The 27,963-nt window shown below is 36.9% G+C and overlaps 2 protein-coding genes across 2 annotated transcripts; one reads left to right on the plus strand and one right to left on the minus strand.

Annotated features, from left to right (window-relative positions):
- LOC126915835 (guanylate cyclase soluble subunit beta-1) lies at positions 1-27,792 on the plus strand. The gene is made up of 14 exons (XM_050720934.1): positions 1-154; positions 414-487; positions 5,675-5,775; positions 6,803-6,921; positions 9,328-9,483; positions 10,025-10,178; positions 11,013-11,167; positions 12,883-13,011; positions 13,275-13,357; positions 16,415-16,585; positions 17,863-18,100; positions 19,425-19,565; positions 20,434-20,591; positions 26,757-27,792. Exons 1-14 carry the CDS (start codon positions 152-154, stop codon positions 26,884-26,886), a joined length of 1,812 nt encoding a protein of 603 aa, XP_050576891.1. The 5' UTR covers positions 1-151; the 3' UTR covers positions 26,887-27,792.
- Positions 23,748-26,317, minus strand: LOC126915847 (uncharacterized). The gene is made up of 2 exons (XM_050720957.1): positions 26,156-26,317; positions 23,748-25,096 (listed from the first exon to the last, which is right to left on the minus strand). Exons 1-2 carry the CDS (start codon positions 26,283-26,285, stop codon positions 24,192-24,194), a joined length of 1,035 nt encoding a protein of 344 aa, XP_050576914.1. The 5' UTR covers positions 26,286-26,317; the 3' UTR covers positions 23,748-24,191.
- Positions 27,793-27,963: the final 171 nt, after the last annotated feature.

Genomic DNA, 27,963 nt, shown 5'->3' on the forward strand with positions numbered 1-27,963 from the left:
AGCAGAAAATCGATACTTATCGTCTCGGACGAACAGCAGGCCGACTTTCCAGTACGCGGCTCGTGTGCACGAGGTAAACATGGCTCCCATGGCAATTAGAATGGAATGATACGTGGAAAAGCCTTAACTAGACCGTTTCTCTCTGATCATCATGGTACGTTGCGGTAAAAGAGAAACCGGAAAGACTATCTGGGACGGAAAATCGACGGCTGAACGGACTGTGACTGGCAGACGACCGATAGGACATGTTGACAGTCGATGGATGTCAATTATAATCGCGTGTACCAGTGACTAAACCGATCCGTTCGCTCGTAAATCATACACAGTCATGTTAATAGTTGACGTTTACCAATGTTCGTTCACACGATCACGCGCTAAACTATCGGTTCTTCTTCTTTCTGTCTTATGTGCAGTACGGATTTGTGAATTACGCCCTCGAGCTGCTGGTTGTGAAGACCTTTGACAGCGAGACGTGGGAGGCGATAAAGTAGGTAAAACGTGGGCGCCCGACTCGCTCTCATTCTCTTTCTTTCTCTTTGTCCCTCTATCGCTGTCTTTGGTGTCTCATTTGCTGTGTACACCGCGCTTGCATGATCCATCGTTCACATTTTTCTTCCTATTCGTGTACAATCTTAAATATTCACGATATTGTCCGTTCGATTTCACGGATGCTAGTCGACATCTGTCGAGAAGGCTACAAGTTGATAGCGAGAAGACGCTTTACCAGGCCACGTGGTATGGACTCCATGCTTGCCCAGCTTTATTTTGCTCTAGCGTTCCGATGTATATAGACGTATCTGTAGCGGGGTTCGGTGCATCCGTGACCCGAATCCCTCGCATTCTTTAATTGGAAATTCGCTGCCTCAAGAAGATATTTCTTTTTCCTCGCCCATTGCAGTACTAGCCGGAATTTATATTGAATCTTCTGGCCAATGTGATTCCATACAAATGATTGAACTTCCAATTCGACTTGAAGAATAAACGCGGCGAAAATGAATTTCGTCGATAAATTTCTTTATGGCGGTTTGAACGTCACTCTTTCTCATCTTTTCCTTGAATTTCTTATGGAGACGCGAATATAATGAACCGCACTTTTATTCCTTATGTTTTGCTTGAATATATGAAACTTGATGCTTCTATTTTGAAATATTAGATACTTTCTGCATCCCTTTATCGATATCCTTATAAATATTGCATCGCATATTTATACATATTATATACAGAAAAGTACACGTTTTGTATCTCAAATTAATGTAATCGTTTGTGAATTTGCGTTTAAATACCCAATGGACTTTTCGAATACCTGTCACAAAAATAAAGAAACTGAAGCTGACCGAACACAAAAGCGTCTAAAACCATGAAATCCGATATATTTATATAGCTACTAACGCTTTTGTTCCACCCACAAACGATTTTGCTATTCTTTGACATATTGTACCATCGCCACGCTCTAACCGCCATTAAGAACACTCGAATGTCACCCTACGTTCTACCCCATCTCTCTTTCGTCCATTCAAATGCACTTAACGCCACCATTTTTACTCTTCCAGTGTATCAATCACACCCACAAGCTACATTCGCACCTGTACTTACATAAACTCCTTTTATTGCCCTTAAACACCCTATTCACTCTCAGAATAAACTCCGCCTCTAAAACTAAGCTTTCATATATTATACCCTAAAGAATTCCACCCTCTGCCGTAGAAAGCGAAATGTAATACAAAACGCACACGTATGGGCACATTCATATATTCAGTTTCTTCTAACTGTGAAACGGAAAAAGACGTCGAGCCTCGGTGACTTCTTCCATCCTTTTCATTGGATCAACAAGTTCGTGTAATAAACTTTTGTTTACCCGATGCTCAGGGTCTATTGATTCAACGATACGGCCCACGAAATATTGGCACGCGTTTTACTGTTTACCGAGCGGTCGCCGCGGACCACAGGCGAATCCTTAAATGCTTGATCGAACACACCGCATGAATGTTTCGCTATTTACCGATCAAACGGTCCTCTGGGAATCGTTTGATGCGCCTACTTATTTACCAGGATTAAACGACGCTCCTTTCTTTTGAGCCAACGACTACAGCTTGCCGAAAGTTTGTCGACCGTGTTAGAATATAAAAAGAATCGTGTAATTCACGCCAAGGAAAACTTTTTACGTTCGCAGCGGTGGAATTCCTTTTCCTGATCGTATTCTTAAACGAAAAACTGGTCTTCTTACCAGGCCCCCTTTTTTATATTCTCGTAAAAGAACGTTTCTGCGGGTTGGTTGAAGAAATTTATGTGGTGAGAAAAGTATGGAAAGGACCGAAAGAGAGCAAGAGGATGCTAAGACTGGTTTATGCGCGAATATGCGAACGTGACTCGACAAAGTCACGCGCGAAATTCTCAAGCGTTCCGGAAATGTAACCTTCTTTTGCGGTCTTCAAAGGTGACAACGAGGACCGCGCGTCTTTTGAAGTTTCAACAAGTTCACATAGCTATTACGTTGGTACACGTGACATGTCGTTTCTTCGGATAAAACTTCGTGCAGCAACTTTCTGTTTAAATAATTTCTACATGATTTTTCATATATCTCTCTCGATATTTTAGATTTACAAGAAACAGTTTTCTACAGTTCGGAAATGCTTTAAATGTTACTTTTCAACGATCTAACTTCGAAGATACTTATTTACGCTATTAAGAACTTTTCTAAGAGTTCGAAATAGTGAATATTCGTGAATGCAAGATCGAAAATTTAATACTAATTATCATAGCGACTGATAACAAAATTCTAATAACCCTACTGTAAAATTTATTGTCATTTGCATACACGCATGCTCTCGTCTTTAAACTCCTGAGAACCATTCCATTTAAATTAATCTAGTAAAATTAAAAATTTCATATGGCCTTGACTGCGTAATACTCGTGTTGCTTCACGGTTTGCGTTTCTTTGAATACACGAAGAGTTATTGCTCGGCCAATGCGGCACGGTCGGTCAACTATGCGTTTCGCGATTTGCTGAGATTTAATTGAAACTGGCCGGCAACTTAATGTACAAGAATTTATCGTAGAGCCGGTTCGGCCAAGATTATTGGTTGATTATGCAACGTTTTATGAAAGTCTGATTTCCTGTGCTTTCATGGAAATGAACCTGTTTATTAGTGAGACATAAGCTGTTGCCAGGATAATTATTATTAGCGGAAATTGGTATGTGTGACTTGTTTGTTAGCGTTCGTTGCTCTCGTGCATTTTTGTTTAAAATCTCATTTCGAACTTATTTCATTTTATCGGCATTTATGTCCGAGAACGACGATGAGCGAATAAAACTCATTTGAGTAGATATCGAAATAAGTGTATTTAATAACTTATCTGTTCTTGCTTAATTCCGGCTGATTGGGAAAATAATATTGTCTTTGTTATTTAACAACATACACAACAACGGATTTAACAATATTAATACATTATTATAATAGTCATGCGTTATTGATCACATAACGAATGCACGTTGTACATTAACCCAATCAAAGATACCGTTAAATGTAATCCCGATAAATTAAAGCTAATGGGGGATTAAAGATAGAGAAATTAATTTTGGTAAATATAAATATATGTATTGTAATTTAAGACGATAACAGACACACTTTTTATTTTGATGTGACATCAGCGATTTTGATACAAATCACACGATGTAGGTAATGCGGGTAGAATCAATAGTAGCTTTTCTCCTAAATGAAAGAAGTGGTTGTGACAAAGTCTCAGGAGAGCAATGTTGTTTGTTGGAAATATATGAGTGGGAGGTACGAAAATGTGGGTTACCCTCGGTGTAAGATACCACAATGGTTCTTGAAAGATCCGGGAAAAAGGGTCACTTTAACCGTCCTAAATCACATCCCATCGCCACCGCCGTGTTTGTAAACTGCGTGATGTAATTTCCGAGATTTTACTGACGCAGCTTGCTTCGCGTAGAAAATATGACGGTGCTTGTCGCTTGCGGAGTGTCCTATTTTCGTAAATCCATACACAAGCGTAGGTACAATTATCAGTGACATCAAAGAATGCATTCGATGAGAGTTGAACAGATTTTTTGCTACGAAAAGATACACAGGTCTTTGAAACTTATTTTTTATCTCTTTTTGACATAATTATCGACATTGTAATACGGTTGCAGCTGTAGGTAGAAGCTGTGAAGTAATCCTGTGCTAGTCGCGATCGTTAAAACCCATTTTGTAATTAATGCAATATATTTGAACGTGGATTTGAAACAAAGATTCTCTTGCGCTTTGTAGAGGATTAAATTAAATGTGAAAGATGATCTCTACAGATATTGCAATATCTTTTATTTGTTTCTATATTCTATATATGTTTGTATGTCTTTTATTGTCACAGAATATTACTATATTAGAACAAATGAATGATAATTAGATGTAGAATATATAAAATTTATTATATCTATTTAAAAACATACAGTATGTTGTTCATTTTTTAAATATATTTAGTTTATCCGTAATTACCAAATATTTTATTTTCCCTTATATGATAATCTGAAGCAATAAAATATTACTTGATATTTCCAATTCTCTATGACCTGAAAATTTATTATAAATACACATAAAATACCCTTCAAAGATTTTAACTTTATATATATCTAAACACCTTAAAGTCCTCAAGCCTGTTATAGTATACTCCACAGGCGTCAAAGCGAAATAATCTTGGTGAATGGAAACGCCAATATTATTTTTGCGGTTCATTTAAGATTGTATTATGGTCTTTTGTCGATCGCTAAGAGCCTTCGGGAAGTTATGCGAAAATGCTGCGGCGAGCTTGGAGTGACAGCTCATATCCATGTCAAACGGTGAAGTGCCTTTAGACTGCACTTTGTAAATTTAATGGAAACCGAGCATCTGGTAACCTGTTAAAATGCTTGGCTTTTAGCTGCTAAGAAGTATTTACTTTATCCGATGCGCGAAACTAATTAATTTCCTCTTACATCGTCCACCGCCAAGGTGAACCATCATGATGCGACACGACGTGGAAAAGAAAAAAACAAACCTTTGCCAGATTATACAACGGCACTTTCAATTTTCTCAGATTTCTATCCTCTGTCGATAGAAAATAAAACGACTTGTTAGCCGTCCTTTCGAAACTTTAATAAAATCGATGCTAGGTCGCTACGGTGTTTTAGCTCGGAACTGGCAATTAGTATTGCATTACATTGCCAAGTTTTTAATATACGTAGCAGGAAAAGTATCTCTGCATGAAAATTTATCGAGGGAACGAAAGTTTTCATTTTACTGTATATCTTTATAACAATTTGATATAATAGAATATTTATAACAATAGAATAAGAGTTAGAAATTTAGAAGAGTTTATAGAGATATCAATGAGACTCATTGTGGTGCAGGTCAATACACTGTCGGTTTTCGAAAAAATCTGTTACATTTTCTTAAATCCTGAAAACGTACCGAGGCAGATAACACAGATATAGATAACTTAATTAATTATGTGACTTTCAATGTTATGGGATGATGCTTTCAAGAGTTGAAGTATTCAACTTCTCCGATTGACTTACATCGCTCTAAATTTTAACCCGTTATCATGCATGCATCCTTAAAAATCGTATTAGTATTGTGATAATTATAATATAATTATAATATAAAGATTAATATTTATTTATATCTTGTTCACGCAGAAAAGATGCCGCGGTTAACATGGAAGGACAGTTTCTGGTTCGTCAGATATACGATGATGAAATTACATATAACATCATATCGGCAGCTGTCAATCGGCTCAGTACGTATTCTTTCTTTGAATTGTGAATCTTTAATTACATTATTGTTTCGCTAAAAGAGCATCTTCTGGATGAAAATTTCATAGTATCGTTACAAAAGGTACCATTAAGAAAAGTTGAATAATTTGATTATGTAAAAGAAACACGAAGGCTTGATGTAATAACAATCTCTCATACGATACTGGATCTTTTAACAGAGATCTCTTTAGCGTCTAATCCTATTAAGATTCTTGACTCGCTTTCAAATGATTGCTTTTATCCCTCGGTTTCAATATTTCTGCTTCCTCGATTAAATTTTCAACAATATTTAATCCTATCAAGATGTTCAGAGATTTCCAAACATTTTTACCTTATCACTGTTATTTAAATTTTCGTGCAATGTGTAACTTAATTAAGGTTCTTGAATCACTCTAACATTCGCGTTCATTATCCTTTTCATAAGGATAATTACGTTTCCTTTGGCACATGATTCTTGAATAGTAAATTAAAACAAAATATTTCTTTAACACTTTTTATCACGTAAAACTATTTTTTTATTTGCACCACAACTATAATAGTACTATACGCTTCATTGAACATACATTCTTATCCAAAATTACATTCTTATTCTAATCAATTTAAACTTCAATGAAGAATTTTACTTCCCTTCTCAATTGAAAACGAAATACTAATGATAACGATAATATTACATTCCCCACATTGAGCCATAAATCCTCGGCAGACACGAGAAAAAAGAAAGAACCAATCTCTTGGAACCTTCACCTCTATAATCTCTCTCGACGAGCAATTTGTCGCGAGATATCGAAGTCGTAGCTAATCTCTTTTCTGTACAAGAAAATCATCATTCCTGCACGAATATGTAGCGCAAGGTGTTTCTGGAACATTGTAATATTATCCTTGATCGACGGCCGAACGACATCGACGTCGGTATCGGTGGTTCCCGTTTAATACGTTAAACAGCGTTAAACTCGGAAAATCAAATTCCACGGAACATCGATGGTATCGAGGATATTACGGGAAATCTTGCAGACATTCCAGCGGACGAGATCCTCGAGCTGTTCGGCAGGATGTTCTTCGAGTTCTGCCAGGATTCCGGCTACGACAAGATTCTCCAGGTGCTTGGGGCTACGCCCAGGGACTTTTTGCAGGTAAATAGCGCTTCGACACGCTCGTTTGCCGCCATTCACTTTCCTGCGGAATAAGATTGCACCGGTAAACCGTGCCCGGGATTCTCGCGATTCCATGCGGATCGCGGTGAAAGTTTCCTGAAAAAATGACACGTAGGTAGTTCGTCATTCCCCTTAGTGTTATGTACGAAGGCCATAGATGTTCCGTTACGTAATGCGATAGGATTGCGCAAAAAATTGGATAGAACGTGGGGACAAAGAGAAACTTATTGAGTGCTCGCGTATGATTCAACTAGGTTCATCGTAACTTCTTCTTTCGATTTTTTCGTTTTCAAAAGTTTCAAAAAGATGGAAACATTTAGGCTAGACGATTAACTTAACGATACAAGGCCTCGAATAGGTATGTTAATGAAATGAGAAAGTACATCTACATGATGTCATCATTTTAAAAATAAAAGAGACAAAATATTATTCAATGGTGAATAACACTTAATCTATGGTATTTTGTTGCAATTTAGAATCACTCGGTGAATGTTAGGAAAAGCATAGAGATCAGAACCTTGTCTATAGCTAAGAAATATTTTAAGCCAATAAATTAACCGTATTCTTTCACAAGTTATCAGGTCGATGTACAATTTTCATATTTCCTACGATCTATAGCTATCTACAGCTGATTCAAGAGAACATCGTCTCTTCTTGTTTATTTCTGTCCTCGTTATTGTTCATGCGCGTATCCGACAATTTCGATCCTTGTATCAAGCACGTAGCGTTTACAACGTATATGCCCGTTGTTCGGAACTCGACGCACGATTCGTTCGGGAAAAATGCGTCGCGCCAGTCCAGCAATTGCGGCAACCTACGGCTGAATAATCAAACAAAAAGCGCGTAAACCCGTTCACATGGTTAGAATACGAACGCAGGATTATTGCGACGCTCACTGGAAAATGTTTTTGTCGCGCCTAGCCGATGCATTATTGTGATTTCTTTACGGCGTTCCAACGACTGAATCATTGGCTTGTTTCTCTTCGAAATATGCCAGGGAGGTTAAGTATATGGAACGGAGCAGTAATGATAGCAACGCTGTGAATGGAAATGGATTCTTTGAATAAAAGCGAAAAAAAAAAAAAAATAAATAAAAGATTATATCTAATTAGTTCGTTTCTTCTTTATTTTGTTTTTTCTTTTTTTTTTACATAGAACATTGTCTTTTTAGATAATAAATTCTGAAGGATCATTCAGCGTACATTTGACAAAATATAGAATCTAGGTTATTTCATAATTTAACGATATCACTGGAATAGCGTCAATGTATAAAATGTATGAAAGAAAACGCGATAGTTATTATTTATATGTTTAATATTTATTCATTCAGAGAGGAAATATTACGCACAGCTGTGGTGTTTGAATTAATTATAGATTCATGAATTCTGTTTAATATCTTCGCGGTGTTTAGTCATTCACATCCAAACCAGTACCTCCGGCACGTTGAACATACGGTTTTGTTTTCGTATAATTATGAAAGACATACATTACGTAGTTACAGGCGAAAGATACAAAGTCTAAATATAATCGTATGCATATCTTGTCTACAGAGCAAACGTGTTTCAAAATGAAATCTTGTTGGAAGACAGTTCTGCGATTGTAGTATTTAACTGTAGACGTATCTGTGTCATTACCACAGATATGTAGTTCCTTAGGTTATTCGTTTCATTCATTAAATTCTTGTGTTACGGCAATTAAAAAGGTTTAAATTTATATAATGAAATATATTCGTTTATTAAAATTTTTCCAACTCAAATGCTGAAATGTTTCAAAATCCCCCGCTAGATTACTATAATGAAATGAGATTTCAAAATTCAAATTTCACGCGGAGGTGAGCTTATAGTAATATTTGTTGAATCAAAATTAACAACCGCCCTATATATTATTCTGTCGCCATTCTTACCATACTATATTTCGAATAAGCCCATTTGCGCTACGTAAGAAATTTCGTTCACGATGAACGCGCGCGGCGCGATTAGCAAGTGGAATGTGAGTAATGTGACCGCGGATCAGAATTATTATCGTTTTTCCATCGCGAGGTCCCATTTCCGGTTATTTCTTGGCTCGAGACCGTCACGTACGAACAGTTAGTTCTCGTTCCGTTGTACGAACTTGGAAAATTTCGCGTTTCTTATATTTCCTCGTCGTTTGGATTCCACGAATATAGGCACGATCGAAATTAATGGCAGAAATTGAATTGGAAACGCGTAACGAGTATTGCACGATGAAATGACGTGCATTGATCACCATGGCTGTTTGAAACGCAAAGTGGCAATCGAAAATAAATTAGGGACATAGGAATGTTTTAGTTAGGCGGAACGCGATGTTCGATAATGGCGAGAGCACAGATAGATTGACAGGGGACCGTGTAACCTTTAATTACAGAACTTGGACGCCCTTCACGATCATTTAGGCACTTTGTATCCGGGAATGAGGGCGCCCTCTTTTCGGTGCACCGAGAGACCAGGGGATGGAGCGCTCATATTACATTATTACTCCGATCGACCTGGTTTGGAACACATTGTGATTGGTATCGTCAAGGTATTTTTATCGTTCAAAGATATATCGGGTGAAAATTAAGCATCGTAGTTTGTTAATACTTAAAAAAGTAATGTTCTTCCTTTATGGTCTTACATTTTTGCAATTTGAAGTTTTTAAATTACGGAGTAAACTGCGAATGTTTATGAGTTCATAGAAAATTCAGATGTGCAAAAATGGACATAATACGTATAACGTGCAAGACTGTAGGAAGTATCGAAATTGAAATAAAATTAATGAAAGAAATCTCGATCCATATCCTATTTCTTTAATGATATCAAATACGAGTACAAACAGCAATTATAGAGATTGAAATGGATGGGAAATAAAAGAGAGTGGCAGTATCTTCCACAGCACGAAGATCTCGTGCTCTATTTATCCAAATCTAATTTTCCGCCATAAGATCCTGAATTTTGAATTGCGCGTATTTTAGAGAGAACGACTGTCTCAGTTAACCAACCTGTAATATTTAATTTCCACCCTAAAATTCATTCAGATAAAAGCAAACGGTTATTAAATCGGTTATAAATTTTATCGATCTTAGACTGTGGCGAAGAAGCTTCACGGCACGGATATAGAAATGCGGATATTGAAGACGAAAAACGAATGCGACCACGTGCAGTTTTTGATCACGAACACATCCGGTCCTGGGGTCGTTTCAAATCCCATGATCGCGGAACTTGAAACCTTATCTGTCGGTGAGTAATACTTTCCATGCGTCAATCTTCTATTTATAAAAATAGACGACATTCTACTTTATATATCACAAAGACATATCTTGCAACGAGCACAGGATATTTCAGAGATTAAAACGTCTAAAAATAAGATTAAATAGGAATTTTGTTATGTTGCTAGAGTGTCAGGTAACACAAAGTCCATAAACGCTTTATTAAAAGGTTGTCATAAGAATATAAAACTTGATGGCTACGATAATTCTCTTCTTCTTGGTTTTATCCAACCTGTTATGCATGAAAAGTAAAAAATTAGCTTAACGAACGCTAGCTCCAACAGTAAGTTAGTCGAGGGAAATCTCTTGGTCCCTTAGGTAATTTTTTTGAGCTTACACGACGGAGCTTTAAAAGGAGAAGTTTGCAATATGAAATTAATCGAGAAAATCAATATTGCATACAAGGAAGTTTAGTCTATAATAAATTCAATGGTATCAAGTTCCTGTGGATTGATATATGAAACTCTTTGATACGAAAGCATGGGTACAGGATTTAACTTTGCCTTTTGTATTTATGTTACAACCTTTTACTAAAGTATTTATTGGCATGTTAATCCTAGCTTTTGCTGTGTCGTTGTTCCATAAAGTCAATGATATATCTGGAAAAGAATATTTTTTTAGAAGAGTAAAAGATAAATTCCATATAAACATACTTGATTTAATGTCTGATAATATTGAGAATAAAGCAGATGTTAGCATATTTTGTGTGCTCTTTTTTATTAAGATTAGATATCTCTAAAACCAGCAAAGCACTGAAAGTGATAAGGGCAGATTTACTAAAAATATTATGAAATATATGCCGTAGAACCAAAAGTGAGCCCTATGACCTTTTGCCGAGTTTTTCCATTCCATCTGATGTTCAACCGGGACCTTACCATAGTTCAGACTGGATGCACTATAACTCGAGTTATCCCTCAAGTGTGCTCTGGTAATTGCAAGTTGAACGACATCCTTCTGACTGTAAGTTCCCACAATTATAACTTATATGAATGATGCATGAAGTACTATCGATATCCATGCTATTCCAGCCACGTACATTTTGCAAATCTTGCATAAACTGCGATGTTTATAAACATCCTGTAGGATAACATCCATAAACACAAATCTCAAGGTTGACGTTAACTTTGGTTTAACAATCTGTGTAAGCTATAATACATAAATATTTGAATACTGGTGGGGAGCATGTTGAACATGTATTGTAACATTTTGTCAGCGTTTAATGAACACTATCATTTTGCTGACTTTAGTGGCAAACAATAACTATCTTACTATCAATTATTAACTATAAAGTACTTTATTTTAAAAAAGGAAAAAATTCCATTGTGGAAATTTGGAACTTATTTTGTCTGAAAATATGTTATTTACTTCAAACGATATGACTCTTGTAACCATGACAAAGCCATTAATTATTTTTTGGAACCTTGCTTCTACGTATCTCATTTCATAAATATCCAGATGTTATTCATGGAGGAGCGATATAAACTCGAGAAAAGAAATGTGTCATGTGAAGCACAATCTAGAATCGCGATTTAATAAAAACACGCGAAAAAAGACAGACATTACAGATTCTGCAATTGATCAATATCAATTTCTTCCATCTAGACTAATCTAGAGTAATAAATCTAAAAGAAATCTGACGTAATAGAAAGAACCACGTCTTGGGCTATCAGATTTGTAGGTAAGCTTCCTCTTCTTTTTACTCTTTTTGGTACTATGTCAATAATAGATAACAGAATCGATTCACAATGTAATATCCATGTAATTGTGTTTGTTTCTTCAATCTGGAAACACATGTACCTCAAAGATATCAAAGATAATTCGAAAGACAACTTCTGAAATAAGTATCATTGCCTTCGTATGAAAAATATTGTAGTTATTAAAAAAAAAGATTCAAAATAATTTTTTTTCCTTTTACAGATGTATGTTTTTTACGATCTGATATAAATTTATTTCTTCAATTCCATCGTATCATAAGCATATACAATTTTTTTCAAAATTACTTTGGGCTATTTATAGTTTGTAAAACGCGGTAAAAAATATCGATTCAATCGGAATTCTGCAATGATCGATGTACAAGGCATTAGCGAAAAATGTTTTATTTCTGAAACAGTACATTAGTTAGCACGGACCACGAAATTGCGTTACTGTGAGCCGCGCATTGGCCACCAATGATAATTCGCATGGATTCATGCACGCATAATCGTATATCTTTCAAATACGGTTTGTTTCAAGCGACATGACACGAGCCATTGGAACGGTACCGTTTAACTTCATTTGCATCCGTGCTCGCACCTACATCCACGTCTGTGATCCATTATCCATTCATTATTAGCCCTCGATCGTCGTTGATATTTCATAACGCTGCTGCCTTCAGAAATCGAAACAGAATCCCGTTGCACGTGCATAGATGTATAGAATAAAGTCAATTGATAATTAATCAAAATTCTTGTCGTTGATCTAGATACATATTTATATACATTCACAACGATAAACGTAATATCATACTATCTTACGAATTTATGACTTGTTACGGATTGCAATAAAGTACTAGGAAGTACAAATCGATAAAGATTGAGAATAGCTATGTATGTACGTTTTCTGATCACAGTATAATCTTAAATGTATTTTATATGTCCTTGATGTTGCGAAATAAATCCCTAGCTTTGTTGTCGTAGGTGAGACCACATTTAGAGTTAACATTCGAGAACATATTGTCACACATCAACACGGTTTACGTGTTACGAACGAAAAAGGGTGTAATGCAAGTGGATTCTCCCGAAGAATATTCGTACCTACGTTTGAAAGTTAGTATATTTTTTAGAATATTAGAATTATCTAAAATCATTTGTTGGTTCTAGGATTTTTATAATATACTAAAGTCGATCAAATTATATATTTTTTTAGTAAGGTTTAAAGAATCTTCATTACCAATGCTTATGAATAATTGAATATTTATATTTATAATACTTACCATTATATTTCTTGTAATTAGTAAATAATATTTAAATCGTAAGTGAAAGAAAATGAACGTATTTCGTTGTCACGTGCAAGATTATTACATTTCCAGGGGCAAATGTTGTACATACCCGAGTCAGACCTCGTCACCTTTCTCTGTTATCCTAGCGTTATCAACTTGGATGACTTAACCAGGTAAGAATTTACATGAAATATAATCATTAATTCAAACTGAATCGCTCTATGACGAAGAGAAATTACATTCTGGTTGGTTGAAAATGAACACATAAACTATGATTAACAAGGAAATTAGACGAGATAAATTGGATAAGCGATCAAAGGTTAATCCAAATTCAATCAAATTCCGAATTCAAACGTCAAAATACCATTATTCGCGACTTGATTTCATCCGTTTAACGTATCAAAGTCTCGTTGATTAACGACTCACGTTTCTCCCGAGTATGTTAGCGCGACCTCGATTTGTTAGAAATCGAAGAGACACGATCGTTCACATCCCATGATTCGAAAATTTGCCGTCTCTATCGTTACGGTAATTATATCACGCCGACTGATATCGTTATTCGTGCGTCTACGTTGATCCATACCGCGGCGCAATTATCGAATAGTTCCTAAATTGAATTTCAATCAAACCAAATAGCGCGGCCGTACGACTATGATCAATAACGGGACGAGAACGCATTCATCGTCGTTAGGTTTGGTGACAAACGTTCTGAATTCTATAAAAGTAACTACGACGTCTGCATGCGTAAGTAGCGACGAAATAAATAGCTGTCAAGAAAAATGCAACGTGATTTTCTGCTGGAAAAGCAATTTTCCACTTCGGTGCACAGAAACCGCTGTTTCGGTTTCGACGTTTATGGCTATATCGTATATTAAAATCCTATCATATATCATAAATATTATATAAGTAACTGTTCTCCGAAGCAAGAAGAAGGAAGTTGTGAAAGAGGCAGAGGGAAAAGAATGGGAGAAAAAAGGAATAAAAAGAGAAACACTAAGGGAAGAAAAAATGAGCATTCGAAGAAAATAGGAGAAAAATAGGAAGAAAGGAAGTATTGCAAAAATGGAAAGAGCCTGGTTAACGTAGCATCTTTATACTCTACTTCCTCATTACTAGATGCTAAATCTGCTTCGTCACAACTTAATCAAGATTTTTCGCCTTGCTGTAAACGACCGTACCTTGTCCAAGTTTCTCTTTTCACAAACGCCAGATTATCAAGGATTTTAATTAATTAGATCAACTATTTCTTTGTCTTTTATAAAAAAAAGTCTGGAATATTCATCTCAGAAAAATCAGTAAAAGATATCTCATCGTAAAGTTTGATGATCACGAACCATTAACCAATTTTCATTCAGCCAAAGTTACGTATGTACTTTAATTTCTCAGTAGAGGGTTGACATACAATGTCGATATAAAGTACAGGATCGAACCGAAAGAAAATCTCGTGGAGAAATATGAGTATGTACAAAGAAGCTCTTGTTGTACAGTAAGAACAAGACAATAGAAGTATCTTCTTTCAAACAGCAAAAAATCCGTATACAAAGCTTAACTCAGCCGATCTCACAGCCATCGGACACAACAGTATTTAGGTCGTTATCGTAAATAAACGCAACGTGTTCGATGGCCGTCTAGTGGACTTTTCCTATTAATTCATCGTAGCCTATTACTCTGTCTTCGCGCGAAAAATATTTGTCTCCGAGTAAAATAACGGGTACACTGGCCATTCAATAAATACTGAAGCGATGGCTTGTATAATTACAGCTATTCGAGTGTCTGTCTGTGCTCCACTACGAACATAAATTTCCGTCAAGCCACTACCGAATTGCCCCCGTTCAAATAATCTTCGCCCTTGTTATTCTCGTAATTTTCCTTCTCCCTTGCAGTCGACCATACTCTTCTTCGTCCATGTCAACTTTTGCTTCTCATTTCCTCTATTTTGTGCTCCAGTGACAAGGAAAAATGCACGAAACATCGCGTTTATCCGCGTTCTATCATACATTCTGACCTGGATCCCTTCCGATCTGTTTTCTGACCGAGTTCTCCGGAAATCGAATGTCTCACGGAGAAAATTCAGTCGCGTAATCGACACGTCCAGGCACGTACATACCAGCAAAACATGTTCATACACAGTGCTTGCAAAATGTTCGCTAATGTTTCCTGACCACTTTACAAAATATTTTCTCAAAATTGTTCTATTTGGTTCAGATGCTTCGGAGGATATGTTTCGCGAACATATTTATGAACAGGATGCAGATGAAAAAATTACAAATAAACGACGAACTGTTGAGGACGCGTCAGTGAAAACACACTTTTACACGATATATAAACCATTTTCATGCGCCTCATGTGAAATTATATACACGCCGTTCTCTCGATTCTCATGAATCTCTCGACGATTAACGTCAAGATAATTCCTCCAATAGTTTGAGTTGACTAGGATTTAGTCGAGCAGAAGCGTCAAGGTAGTTAGCAGATAAATTTAAAGCTTAATCGAGTTGTCGCCCATTACTACGCCTGTTTACCGCGTTAACTTCCTTTTGTAACGAGAACCGAGTAGCGATAACTCTTGGAGCATTAGATTAGGCGAGAATTACGCTCACTGGATAGATTACCTCGTTTAGGTATGGAAAAAAATTACCGTTCGTCTAGAGGAATAAATTTTCTTTGAGAGAAATGACGAAGTTGTTTGAGTGTCGCGAGTAAGGATGGTCCTCCATTTTAACGAACCTCAAGGGTGCATTTTTGCGCCGCGTCGTTGGGTAGTCTTTACCGTCAGCAAGCGAGAGCAGGGAGATGAATTATACATCGGATATGATTGAATGCTGAATCTCAAATGAGAACGATTAGAAGTGTCGGAGATAAATTGCAGCGGATTTGAAGCCGCGGTTTCCATGGAAAGTCATAAATATCGTTTTACGCGACGTATACGGAATAATGCATCGTTTATTGTCGTATCGGTTATTACTTTTTAAATTATTAAAGTTTCGAGGTATCTCCATTTGCATCGAGATGTTTGAGACTTCTTGTTATCCTTGAATGAACAATAGATTGTAAACATAGTTGAACAGCATTGGATCGAAGAGTTGTATATAACTCACCGTCGTTCGAAAATTTAGAAAAATTGAAATTACTTTGCAATACAAAGACGTATGCAATACAATACGTACAAATACGTACGTTAATGGGATCGAGAGTTCTATTGTTTACGTTCATGTATTTTTGATTGTTAGGCGAGGTTTGTATCTGAGCGACATCCCCCTTCACGACGCCACCAGAGATCTCGTGCTGATGTCAGAGCAATTCGAGGCTGATTACAAATTAACGAGAAACTTGGAATTGCTTACCGATAAATTGCAACAGACGTATCGTGAGCTCGACGGCGAGAAGCAGAAAACCGACAGGTAAGGATTTCCGTCCGCGTAATTTTCTGATTAAGGAAATCCCCATTGGCCTCGTTTGCCATTTATCCTGACGCAATTCTGCCGGAATCGACTTCTCTCCAGCGTCGTTACAGTTTCTTTCTTGACAGAATACTCTCTCCTACCGGAAATTGGATCGTGATTTTTTTCTCACCTTCATCGGGAGGTATTTTTTAAACTACATCTATTACGCCGTTCTAAAACATCAACGACATGGTCGTGACAACGAAGCGTCTTGAAATAAATTTAGTTTGGATGGTGTGCACGATGAATTTAAAGAATGATTAAATTCGTGAAAGTACTAAGTGAAACGGATCGACTTTAGTTTCAATGGAATATTTCAATTTTGATTACACCGAACACGTTTAGATGTTTTAATCGAAATAGACTTGTTTCAATAGAGAGATTAAACATTTTAGCAGTGTATTTATAAACACATGTAGAGAAGACTTTATATTAGGTATGATGCAGGATATATTTTCATCGTCATTGTAGTAATACGTTCGATATTGAGTACATTTGCGTTCCAGTCAGAAAGGACATATTAAAAAATTTTATAAATACTTTCATAAAAGATATTAATATTTATTTTTTATGAGAATTACAGCTACTTTTTCCACCTGTTGCCCTCGTATGCATTGCATACGTGAAACTAGGTCGTATCGCACAAAGAATTTTTTGTATCGGGACGGGATAAATTTGCTATGTAATTGGATAAAAAATTTTAAACCCATCAGAGAAATTTCGGATGATATAAAAAAGAAATTTCAACAATTTTTGGCAGTTTATAAATTTATGTGTAATATTCTTTCCATTTAATATTAATAAACAACTATTAAGCGCAAGATATAAAATGTTGATTCTACATAGCAAATAAATTATATTACTCTAATTTATTCCAAAGATACAGAAACATTAATTTCAGCAAATATTGTCGCAAACAATGGCTTTCCAATACATTAATTCAGCATGAAAAGTTCATCAAAATTTCAATTAAATAAAATAACAGTCTTTATATTTGCCTTTGACTTTCGCATTTTTAAGCTAATTTAATCTCGTTCGACACACAGCGAGATCGGAATCAAAACTTCGTAAAAATAACTTCCATCTTATTATAGAAAAGGGAGGAAAATGCGGAGGTTTGTTCGATTTATAGTTCCTATTTTCACGATTTAAAAGATGCCAACAAAATTAGCAATTCGTGGCACGGTGGGTTGTGGTTGAAGGGAGCTGCATTAAAAGTTGTACGTGTTCCGTAGGTTGTTGTACTCTGTGCTGCCCATTTCCGTGGCGAACGAGCTGAGGCACTCGAGGCCGGTTCCTGCGAAGAAGTATGACTGCGTGACCTTATTGTTCTCCGGGATCGTTGGTTTCGGAGCTTACTGCGCCGCTCACACGGACTCCAGTGGTGCGATGAAAATCGTCAACATGCTCAATCAGCTGTACACAGCGTTCGACGTGCTCACCGATCCGAAGAAAAACCCAAATGTGTACAAGGTAAACGTTTACTTCGTTGAGAATCTGTGTCGAATCGAACTAGGTTTTCTGGATAATTCCGTGCTGAGATTAAGTAAAAGTAGTACTTTTTAGTGTCTCTTTTTTTTGTATTTTCAACGATTTAGGAAATTTTTACATTGAAAGATGCATTTGACAAAATAGACTTGAAATGACTTTATCCAATATTCACACAATTGGTAATTCATTTAGGTATTTAAATATCGAGATATTTATTATAGAATATTTACTAGATATTTGGATATTTATTATAGAATATTTTAATATTTAATACCAAACGAATAAAATAGATGTTAAGTCTGATAAAGAACATTGAAGGTGTTATAAGGAATAACAGAAAAGGATTGCAACAGGATGTGTATTCGATTACGCAAGATAATGTATAATTTGAAGATTCGAAAGTAACTGATACGCTTGAAGAATAATTAAAGGGTACAAATGCAAATGAAAAAAAAATTGAACGTTTGTAGTTCCATCGGAATGGAACTTGGAACGTAACTTAGATCGTGAATAGTAGTAATATGGAAAGTGCGCCTGCATGGTGTAACATAAAGCGTTCATGGCGTCGCAACATATATTTTTGAAAGGCACTTTCGCGTTGGAAAGAAAGTTTTCTCGTAACCTGTGCCGTTTAAAATGCATTAATGGACGGTTGTGAGCGAATCCGTAGGAAACATGAACGACAGCCGTTAGGAATACTGGCTATTTTAAATAATAATACCGACTAGGAGAAACTTTTTTGTCCCCTAGGACTTCCTTTCATGTGAAGTGCCATAGTCGGGTTTGCAACTTGTATGAAATTCATTGTAATATGCAGATGATGCTTTATACGTAGGATAAGTACTAGATATAATCTCCCTTTTTTCTTTCTTCTATGATACTAGCTACGAATTCCCTTTTAAAATAGTTCCCTATATTGCAACGTTTATACTTACAATTATAGTGGCAAATTTAAAGAAACGTAACGCGGTTAAAGGAGCGATTATTAACTACGGATCATCGTAACAATATTTTCTAAATACTTTTTAAATTTATTTATTACTACATAATTTCAATCCATATTTTAATTAATTATAAATAATTATAAGTATCTGCAGCTTCACCTAAAATAAAATACGGCCATCGATATATATCTTCTTCTTCGCTTTTCGAAAGGAAATACACATTGTTATCGATTTTACTTTCGACGAGAACATCGTTAGAAAGCTAAAGCGAAGATTCACGTATAACCATTATACAGCTGACAACGAATATATTTGAATTTACGAGAAGGCTTGTTAGCACTGATCCACTTTGGTCGGACTAGGTCGAAACTGTTGGTGACAAATACATGGCCGTGAGCGGATTACCGGAACCATGTCGTTGCCATGCACGGTGCATCGCTCGTCTCGCATTGGATATGATGGATCTAGCCGCGGACGAAGTGCAGATCGATGGCGAGCCTGTGGTAAGCCCCCATATTTTTTTATGCGTTCGTTTTGCGGCCTTCAATTTTTATGTTTGCGGGTAGGACCTCTTCGAATGATAACATCGATCCTCGGGGAAACATTTATCATCTCTCTGTTACCACTTTACCACCAACGATATCACCGAAATATTTCTGAATTCGAAAATCCAATGATTAATTTTCTTTCTCCAATAGCTCGTAAATATCGTTTCGCATAATAATTCGGGAAGAATTCTGGATGATGAAATTATATTATTAAACGCGAGTCTTTGAACTTGGAAACATTTGGGATAAATGAAATACCGTTTCCTTAATTCTTAGTTAACGCGCAATGCATTTGAAATTTATCCGATCTATAAACTTTCTATTGCAACTTCTTCGCTCGAACACTTTTTCATTCATTTACAGGCAATAGGTTTGGAATTTGATCAATTCCCGCTGCAATTGATATTTCAATTTTTCAAATAATTCTTTTCATTTTTTAAATTCAAATTCCTCGCGGTAAACGCATCGCAGAATCATGTCCGATTTATCAATCGGAATTCACTTTGTCTCCAAGTACTTGGCTAATGTATTTATTCCTGTCAGCAAAACAACGAAATAACAGAAAATACTTCTAAACGAGTTAAGCGTTCTCCGACTTGACTTTTCAATTGCGTTTCGTGGAACGCAGTACGGAGACAGGTACGCGAGAGATCTCTTGCATTCGATTATCCGTAGAAAGACTCTTGTTCTCCTTCCTGAATGTGCTCTTCCTGTTCCTACGCGAAAGCTTCCGCCGGTAACGTTTACGTTGTCGACGTGATGCGAATTCACATCGTTGTATATAAAGAAGACCCGTTTAATAAACGTGCGAAATGTTTCGCAGAAAATCACTATCGGCATCCACAGCGGAGAGGTTGTGACCGGGGTAATTGGACACCGTATGCCTCGTTACTGCCTGTTTGGAAATACGGTGAACCTCACCAGTCGAACTGAGACCACCGGGGAACCGGGAAAAATAAACGTCTCCGAGGACGCATACAGGTACGAAGTCATATTAAATTTACGGATTTATGGTAATTACAGGCTATTTTCGAGGTTTGCTGGCATTGGAAAAAGTCGGTGCTGAATTTGGCCGAATTCGTGAAACGCGCAACCGGAATGTTTCCTTTCGAATCGTAAGCGGTTTATTTTTGAAGCTTTTACCGTTGGGATTTCGCTTGGGAATTCGGCCTTTTATTAAAGATGGAAGGAAAGTTAAGGGGCTTGTTAGAGTAATTTGCAAAGTACTAGCAATTTTGTTTGTTTCAGAGTTGCTCTTTACAGATTAAAGCGATGACGAAATATTTTCAATCGTAATGCGTTTGAAATAGCAGAATTGCAGTTATTCGTAATTTGATTAAAAGGTTTTGTAATTTCACAGAATATGGAACATATCTGATTGAAAATTTATATAACGTTTTCCGTTCTAATGAATAACTAAAATATCTCTTTTATCTCCAATAATATAGACAATGTTTGAGATCGAATTCAAATGATTTTACAAAAGAAATATCGTGAAAAAGAAATTTCTTTATAGTCATATTATTATATGCGATATGATAGTTATCTTCTTTCGAATTTTGTATGATCATTGTTCTGTTTTGTATAAAAGTAACTATATAGTGTTTGCTATAGCATCTTGTAGGAAATGTTCAAATGTATTGAATTGACCTGAAACAATCCCTCGATGCAATGTTACGATAATGTTTAAGCTTGTTATTTATATTAACGAGTGCTCAAAGTAATATGTTGCTTCAAACGAACAATAGTGAGTTGTTGTGTGCCTTTTGAACTATGTCTATTATTAACAATATATCACCACCATGAGACGCCAATTTGTGCATTTATCAAATACGTAAACAGTAACTTCGCACATTATACTAAAATTGCTTTGAAAGTTAATCGCTTTGTTGCTGCTGCTTCAGTTCGCGTTATGGTAACAACTCAAACATTATACAGTGCATTATAACACCTTTAGTTAAATTCTTATATCACAGCTTCATAGTATTTGTTACGATGAAAGCTTTGGAATTTTTGTACGATACTCTCTTTCATTATCTCGAATTATCAAGACTCGAATAATTGGTAAACGGCAGTTAACCGTGTCCAGCAACATTATGCTCGAACGAATTGTTTAGGGAGAAGGTAATTCAATTATACGAATTCGGGAAAATCTAGAAGGGCTGTTGAGCTATCATCCCCGTGGGAAATACATTGGACGCAGAGGGATAAAATTTAATGCAAAACGCCAGTTGAAACAGTTACACGTCTGTCAACTGATCTCCAGGGTATTTTAAATTTCAATATCACTGTTGTTCGCTGAGACATTAACCATACTTGATGGACGCGTTAACGTCATGAAAACAGCGATTCGTATAAATTATACAGCAACAATTTTGTCACTCTTGCACTGAAATTTACACAGAGATAATTTATTCGTAGTTTGTTCTTCGTTAAAACGCTTTAATCTATTTTGGTTAACACAGTGCGCTCGACTTCGTCGCAATATTTCATAGTGATCGTAAACTCTGATGGCGCAATACCAACAATAGGTAAGAGTTTTACGAAAAATGTAATCCACTGGCAAACTCGACTTTCAGTCGCAACACAGCGTACATATTTGTGGTTGCATCAAAGTGCGGAATTTATAAATTGAGTTTTCTTTCGTGCCAAGCGTTTCGCAAAAGGGGGGAAACATTTTATGAAAACGAACGATGTCTCGAGTGATCGTAGTTGGTATATAATTTCTCTTATTCTTCGCATTCATTAACCTCAGGATATTATCATGTATAATTATCGTAGACCTATTGAACCTAACTTTCCCTTAACCTGCCACGACTTGTGTTCTGTCTATCACATCTGAGTGAAAACCTTGCTTCGATCGACATTGAAATTGCTTCGATCCGTTTACTTGGAATCGTTGGAATTTAATGTTCTGAATTTCACACGTTGTGTTCCAATATTCTTTAGTAAATATTTCTTTATCGTTGTTATTCCAAAAAACTTATCGCATTTTCTGTGATATAATCTTTGCAAGCAGGTTTATTGCCATTGAAGAAAGTTTTAGAAAAAACAAGAATAAATTATGGCGCGACTATGCGATATTCAATGAACAAAGCAGAGATCAGATTGAACATTCTTAGTTGTCCAACGTTTTTTTGTCTACTTTTCATCGACCCGCGAAGGCAAATATTGTGTCGTTGAAGAATGACATGCTTTTTATCGGCTGATCCTAGACTTTTCTTCTTAATTGCCGCATTAGACGTCCAAGTTGGAACAGTACTTTTTCAAAGTCAGCATTTTATTATTTGGCAGAAGTTCGTAATAAATAATTTCCTTCCACTTGAGCCAAGTATTTATCTTAACTATCTTAATATCGTCTGTAAGAAGCATTACAAACTTTTGCAATAACCGAATATCTATAATCGTTAAGTAGTTAATACCGCGCAGTTTCAAAAAATTCGTAAGGTACTAAATTTTATTCCTCAAGCCAAGTTTACACTGAAATAGAAATATTGGCCACTAATAAATAAAAAATGTATAGAATACCGTTTCTCTAAACCTTGAATCATGTTCAGTGAAAGCATTTTGCACGTTATGTATCTGTCACACTTTTCTCTTCCATATTGATAGAGTTTGATCGTTTAAATGAGAAACATCATGTCACTGCTGTGTACGTATTTTATCATATCGCGAGTTTAAGGTAAAATATCCCGTATAAAATGGAAAAGTCGATCCACCAGAATCGAAATTTATACGGTCAACCTGTTATTATATGACGGCAGTTCGATCAGGAAGTTCGATATAGGTATACAACGGTCCAGGCACCGTTTGAAAGAAATTGCATCGAAAGTTACGAACAGGTTTAAAGCATTTTAGCGAACAGGCAACGTATGCATTTTACGAATCAAACTCTTCGAAACACACTTCTGTTAGATCGTGTACCAGTTCGATTTCATCCTGCTCGAACAACTTCAGACGCGTTCATAGAAACTGTCTAACTGCGAGTCTCACAATTGTGTATCGAGTGACCCATTTTGTTCTGTAAATGCGCTTATTTCTTGTATCTTTCTTTTCAAGGTGGCCAGAGAATATGAGTAGACGGAAAATATTATATTTACAAAATAGAAGGAAAAGAGAAAAATTTTCGAAGGAAAATATTATGAATTCTGTAATTCGTACACATGAAATTTAAACTTTGTACCTTAAACTATATTTGATAAATTTTTGAATTTATTTTATTCCAGACAGAAACATTATCGCATAGAATACACGTAATACTTGAATTTCCAAATATCTTAAGGTCACTTTATACGTAGCTAAAAATGTCCTAACTTACATCTATGCAACACATACAGCACGTACATAGATAATTCGGAAAGGTTCAAATACACTTTGAGTCACTTGAGAAGCTAAAGTTAAAAAAAACAATCATTATACGCGTATTATAAGGCCCCTATTGTAAGAGTTCGAAAATTCGCTGAAACTTACTATATCCATTTTTACACGAAACAGATCAATTCCCAAAAAGCCCCAATTCCCAATGATTAAAATCTCTAAACCCATTCAGCCATGAGAGGTAATCACCTCCGCGCAGTATTCTCAATCACCGAGAAGGTCCAAGTAATTCCTCAGCGAATCGGGGATCTGAAGCTTCTGAATCCCGTGCGGCAACGCCCAGTTCTCGAACAAAGTCTCTCGGATGCGACAACGACAAAGATGCCTCAGTTCCGGCGGACTCATGCCACTTCTCTCCGGCGGCACCAACTTCTGCTCAACCAGAGTTGGGTACTGTTCGTAAATGGAAACGCTGAAAATGCCGCTCTGCTCGGCTATGTGTCCAGGCGTCTTCACGAAGGCAGTCGTCACGGTTCTCAGCACGAGTTTCAAGCAAAGTAGCAAGTGTTCTGGGTACACGATCTGATCTTGGCCGGGTTGAGCGTCGTACTCGCTCAGCTTGTTCAGGAGCATCTCGAGCGGAGAGGGAGCCAATTTGTCAGACTCGACCGAGGCCCCGTAACGGAGCATGATCAAAAGAATATCCGGAGAGCCGTATTGAATGGCCACTCTCAAGGGCAACGCCTGTCCATAAGACTCCATAGGAACGTCAATGAATCGTCGTTTATCGGGCGAAGACGCGCAACGATATTCGAGTCTTCCGACTGTAGCGTGATGCAAGAAATACATTAGAGCTCGAAGATTCTCTTCGCGATCCTCGAAGTCGCTTTTCCAACCGGACAGGAAGTGAGTCACTCGTGTACCGAATATGGCCCCAACCAAAATACGCTCGAACGTTTTCTCGCAGTAGAATATGTCGTTAAGTAGTCTGGAGACAATCTCGTTGTTGTTCAGATTCCAGTCGAAGCAAAGTTTCGCTGCCACATAGAGCACGTTGTGGAACTTTCCAAGAAGGCACACATAGCCATTTTCCATCATTGCGATGTTGTGATAGCGAAGGGCAGACATTACTATCCTCTCGCAGACGTCTTGCTTATCTAGGTTCTCTGCTGCAAGTTTGAGGAATAATTAGATTCTTTTCTGGCGAGGAAAATTTTGTTAGAATTTTAATCAGAGATGCTGCAGTTCATTGGTTATCGAGGATCGAGAACTGTGATTTTTGTTGCGGGAGGGAATTCTATATTGAACAGGAGGCTGTGTTTAGTGGAACCTAGGCCAGGTTCGTGTATGATAGAATCTAACGGTAACCGGAGAATCGCTCGAAAGATATTTATGTTCATTGTTTCTATTAATTAACGATTGCTACGAGGATAATTACGTATGACGGTTATCGGGGTGAAAGCAGGAACTTAATAGTAATGCTATTGTTTCACAATATTTCACGATGACTGCGGAATGTTTCACTTCCTTAGAAATGTAAGATCTTTCTATAACATTTTCTAAACTATTAATCCCTAGATAAAGACGACGAACGATCAACATTTCAAGAAATAGACTTAGTCTTCTAAAAAATTTTTTCTATACTATGAAGTACTTCAAACTCATATCTAATTAAGATAAGTATAACGCAACAATTAATAGTACTTTTCATCAAAGATAATTCTTACTATTTCTATATTAACCAAATTTCATTCCCTGTATTTCTCCAACCGATATACGTAGTTCTTCCAATTCACCGTGCGAATGATCGAACAACACAACTTGCGAAACTCTCTTTTCACGGATAAGTAATTCCATTCGCGTCGCTTCGGGTGGTCGGTTTGCATAATTTTTCGAGGAAAGTAAAATCATATGGAACGAACGATGCAAAAGTTTCTCCCGCATATAACATTACGTAGGACCACTTTCTTTCCGGTATTCTCGATCGAACCACTTTCATGGTCACACAATATAGTTTCTAGCAGGTTGCTGGACGAATCCTGCGATCAGTGAATCGGAAACGTTCATCGAAGTGCGTTGACACGCTCCGCGACCGATTTGAATCGATTCTTTTTAAACCCCCGTTAGGCATTACGGTAAATCGCCAGTCGAAATCCTATTAAAACGACCTATGATTTTCTAACTCGTCTCGATCGCTTTGGAAACAACGAAGAATGTTCAGAATGTACCTGCTGAACAGCTATTTATCACGTCTGAAAAATAGCCAACCATCTCGCGACGTTTGTATCGAGAGGCCAAGCAACTGCGTTCCATTTCAGCGAACAGCTTGTCGAAGTAACAGTCGATCAGTACCTCCATCTTTTCTTTCTATGCCCGATGGAAAAGCTTGCAGAACGACACGCACTGATCCCGTGTCAACAAGAACGGTTTAAAACGTGCTAGCAAACTATCACGACCATTGTTCACCTCTGAATAATGGCTGATACAAGGAACAACCGTGGAAACGAGAGAGGGATAATTCGATTAGACGTTAAATAAGTATATTCCAAAGGCTTCCCCTGTTCAACTACGAAGGGGACAACGAGTAGGTTCGTAGGATAAAGGTTTCAACTTTGTTTGACAGTGTGGGGGTGTATGTGATTATGCGTGAGCGTTAGGTTCTGGTAATTAAAGATTTTTGATATCAAGTGAGCTTACAATCTGACTATATAATCGATTAGATGACGTTTCTCAAAACTGTAATACACAACATACTTTCTTTAGAAATGTAGGCTTAAGATGAATATTTTAATGTTGTTTTGAGGACGAACTATTTTATTATCATTACAGATATCTGTGCATGCCGGAGAATCAGGATCCCCAATTTTTGCTGGAGTACAGGGGGCCTGTGTCTATGAAGGGCAAGTCGGAACCCATGAACGTGTGGTTCCTGTCCAGAGAAAGGGAGCTATCCGCGTAAATTTGCAACCGCTGTGGCGACCGCCATTGTAGCAATATTTTTACTACTCAGCTCGAGCTCTCAATTCATTTAGCGCATTATATAGAAAAATACGATTTTTACGGTTCTAATACTCTATAAACGAGCGTTTTTCGACTATCACACAAAACACAAGCTGTAGAAAATCTCTTTGTACAGTACAATATCTAATTCTAGGATGACTTCCGTTAGATTTACCGCTTAATCAAATCGCTCGATGATTTCATTTTTAATAGGTAAGTTTGAATTATCGAATTAAGCCAATGTATCAATTTGAAATTGCAGAAGAGAAATCCCTTTATGACGCGTGTACCAATCGCGAGTTACAGTTGATGGACCGCAGCGACCGTCACGATACATGAGTAAACCACACGATAAAAGTAATCGTACGCTTTAGCGAATATTGCGTGAGGAAGATGGAAATTTCCATGAGACATACCCCTTCTTCTTCGGTTATAAAATTTAGTATTTACATTTGTCAACTTCGTTACTATGTGGAATATTCATCAAGTCAATAGTACCACGTCACAAAAACAATTCTCAAGTTATCAAGTTACAAGCACAACAGGACAACCTATTATATTATTCAGAAGTCCTCCTAGACTTAGGTCGTACTAAAAATGGTTCCTTGTTAATATATATCAACGTCCATACGACGATCTCGAATCTCTACGTGCAATTGCCAACTTAACGACCAGTGTTTACCACTTGTAAATGTAAGAGGCAATCAAATATAAATGTCACCGATATTGGGTAGAGTGTCCATCGATGGTATGCGAAATTTCTTTTCCCGTTTCACGCCATACAGGTTGGCCAATCGTCGAGGAGCCACGTCAGAGGTCGCCAGCATAAAATGACCTCACCCTTAAACGAAAAAAAAAAGAGAAACGAGTAGAGACAGCCTCTTGCTTCGATGGAATGCTTCGAACATGGAAGGTGTAACGGAACCTGTTCTACTCCCCAACACGTCCCACGCACGTCGCAAGGTCAATACATCGAAACCTCGTGCACAACACGATCGTCGCCGATGCGGCACAGATTCCAACGATCATTTTTCCC

Source organism: Bombus affinis, chromosome 4 (assembly GCF_024516045.1).
Source record: "Bombus affinis isolate iyBomAffi1 chromosome 4, iyBomAffi1.2, whole genome shotgun sequence".
NCBI lineage: Eukaryota > Metazoa > Arthropoda > Insecta > Hymenoptera > Apidae > Bombus > Bombus affinis.

Bases quoted from the DNA above. Each gene is read 5' to 3' on its own strand.
- LOC126915835 (XM_050720934.1), top strand. The intron at 6,922-9,327 runs GTAAATAGCGCT...CTTTAATTACAG, and splicing joins CGCCCAGGGACTTTTTGCAG to AACTTGGACGCCCTTCACGA. The intron at 10,179-11,012 runs GTGAGTAATACT...TATATGCCGTAG, and splicing joins ACTTGAAACCTTATCTGTCG to AACCAAAAGTGAGCCCTATG.
- LOC126915847 (XM_050720957.1), bottom strand. From the start codon at position 26,285: ATGGAGGTACTGATCGACTGTTACTTCGACAAGCTGTTCGCTGAAATG. The intron at 25,097-26,155 runs GTACATTCTGAA...TCAAACTTGCAG, and splicing joins GATAAATAGCTGTTCAGCAG to CAGAGAACCTAGATAAGCAA.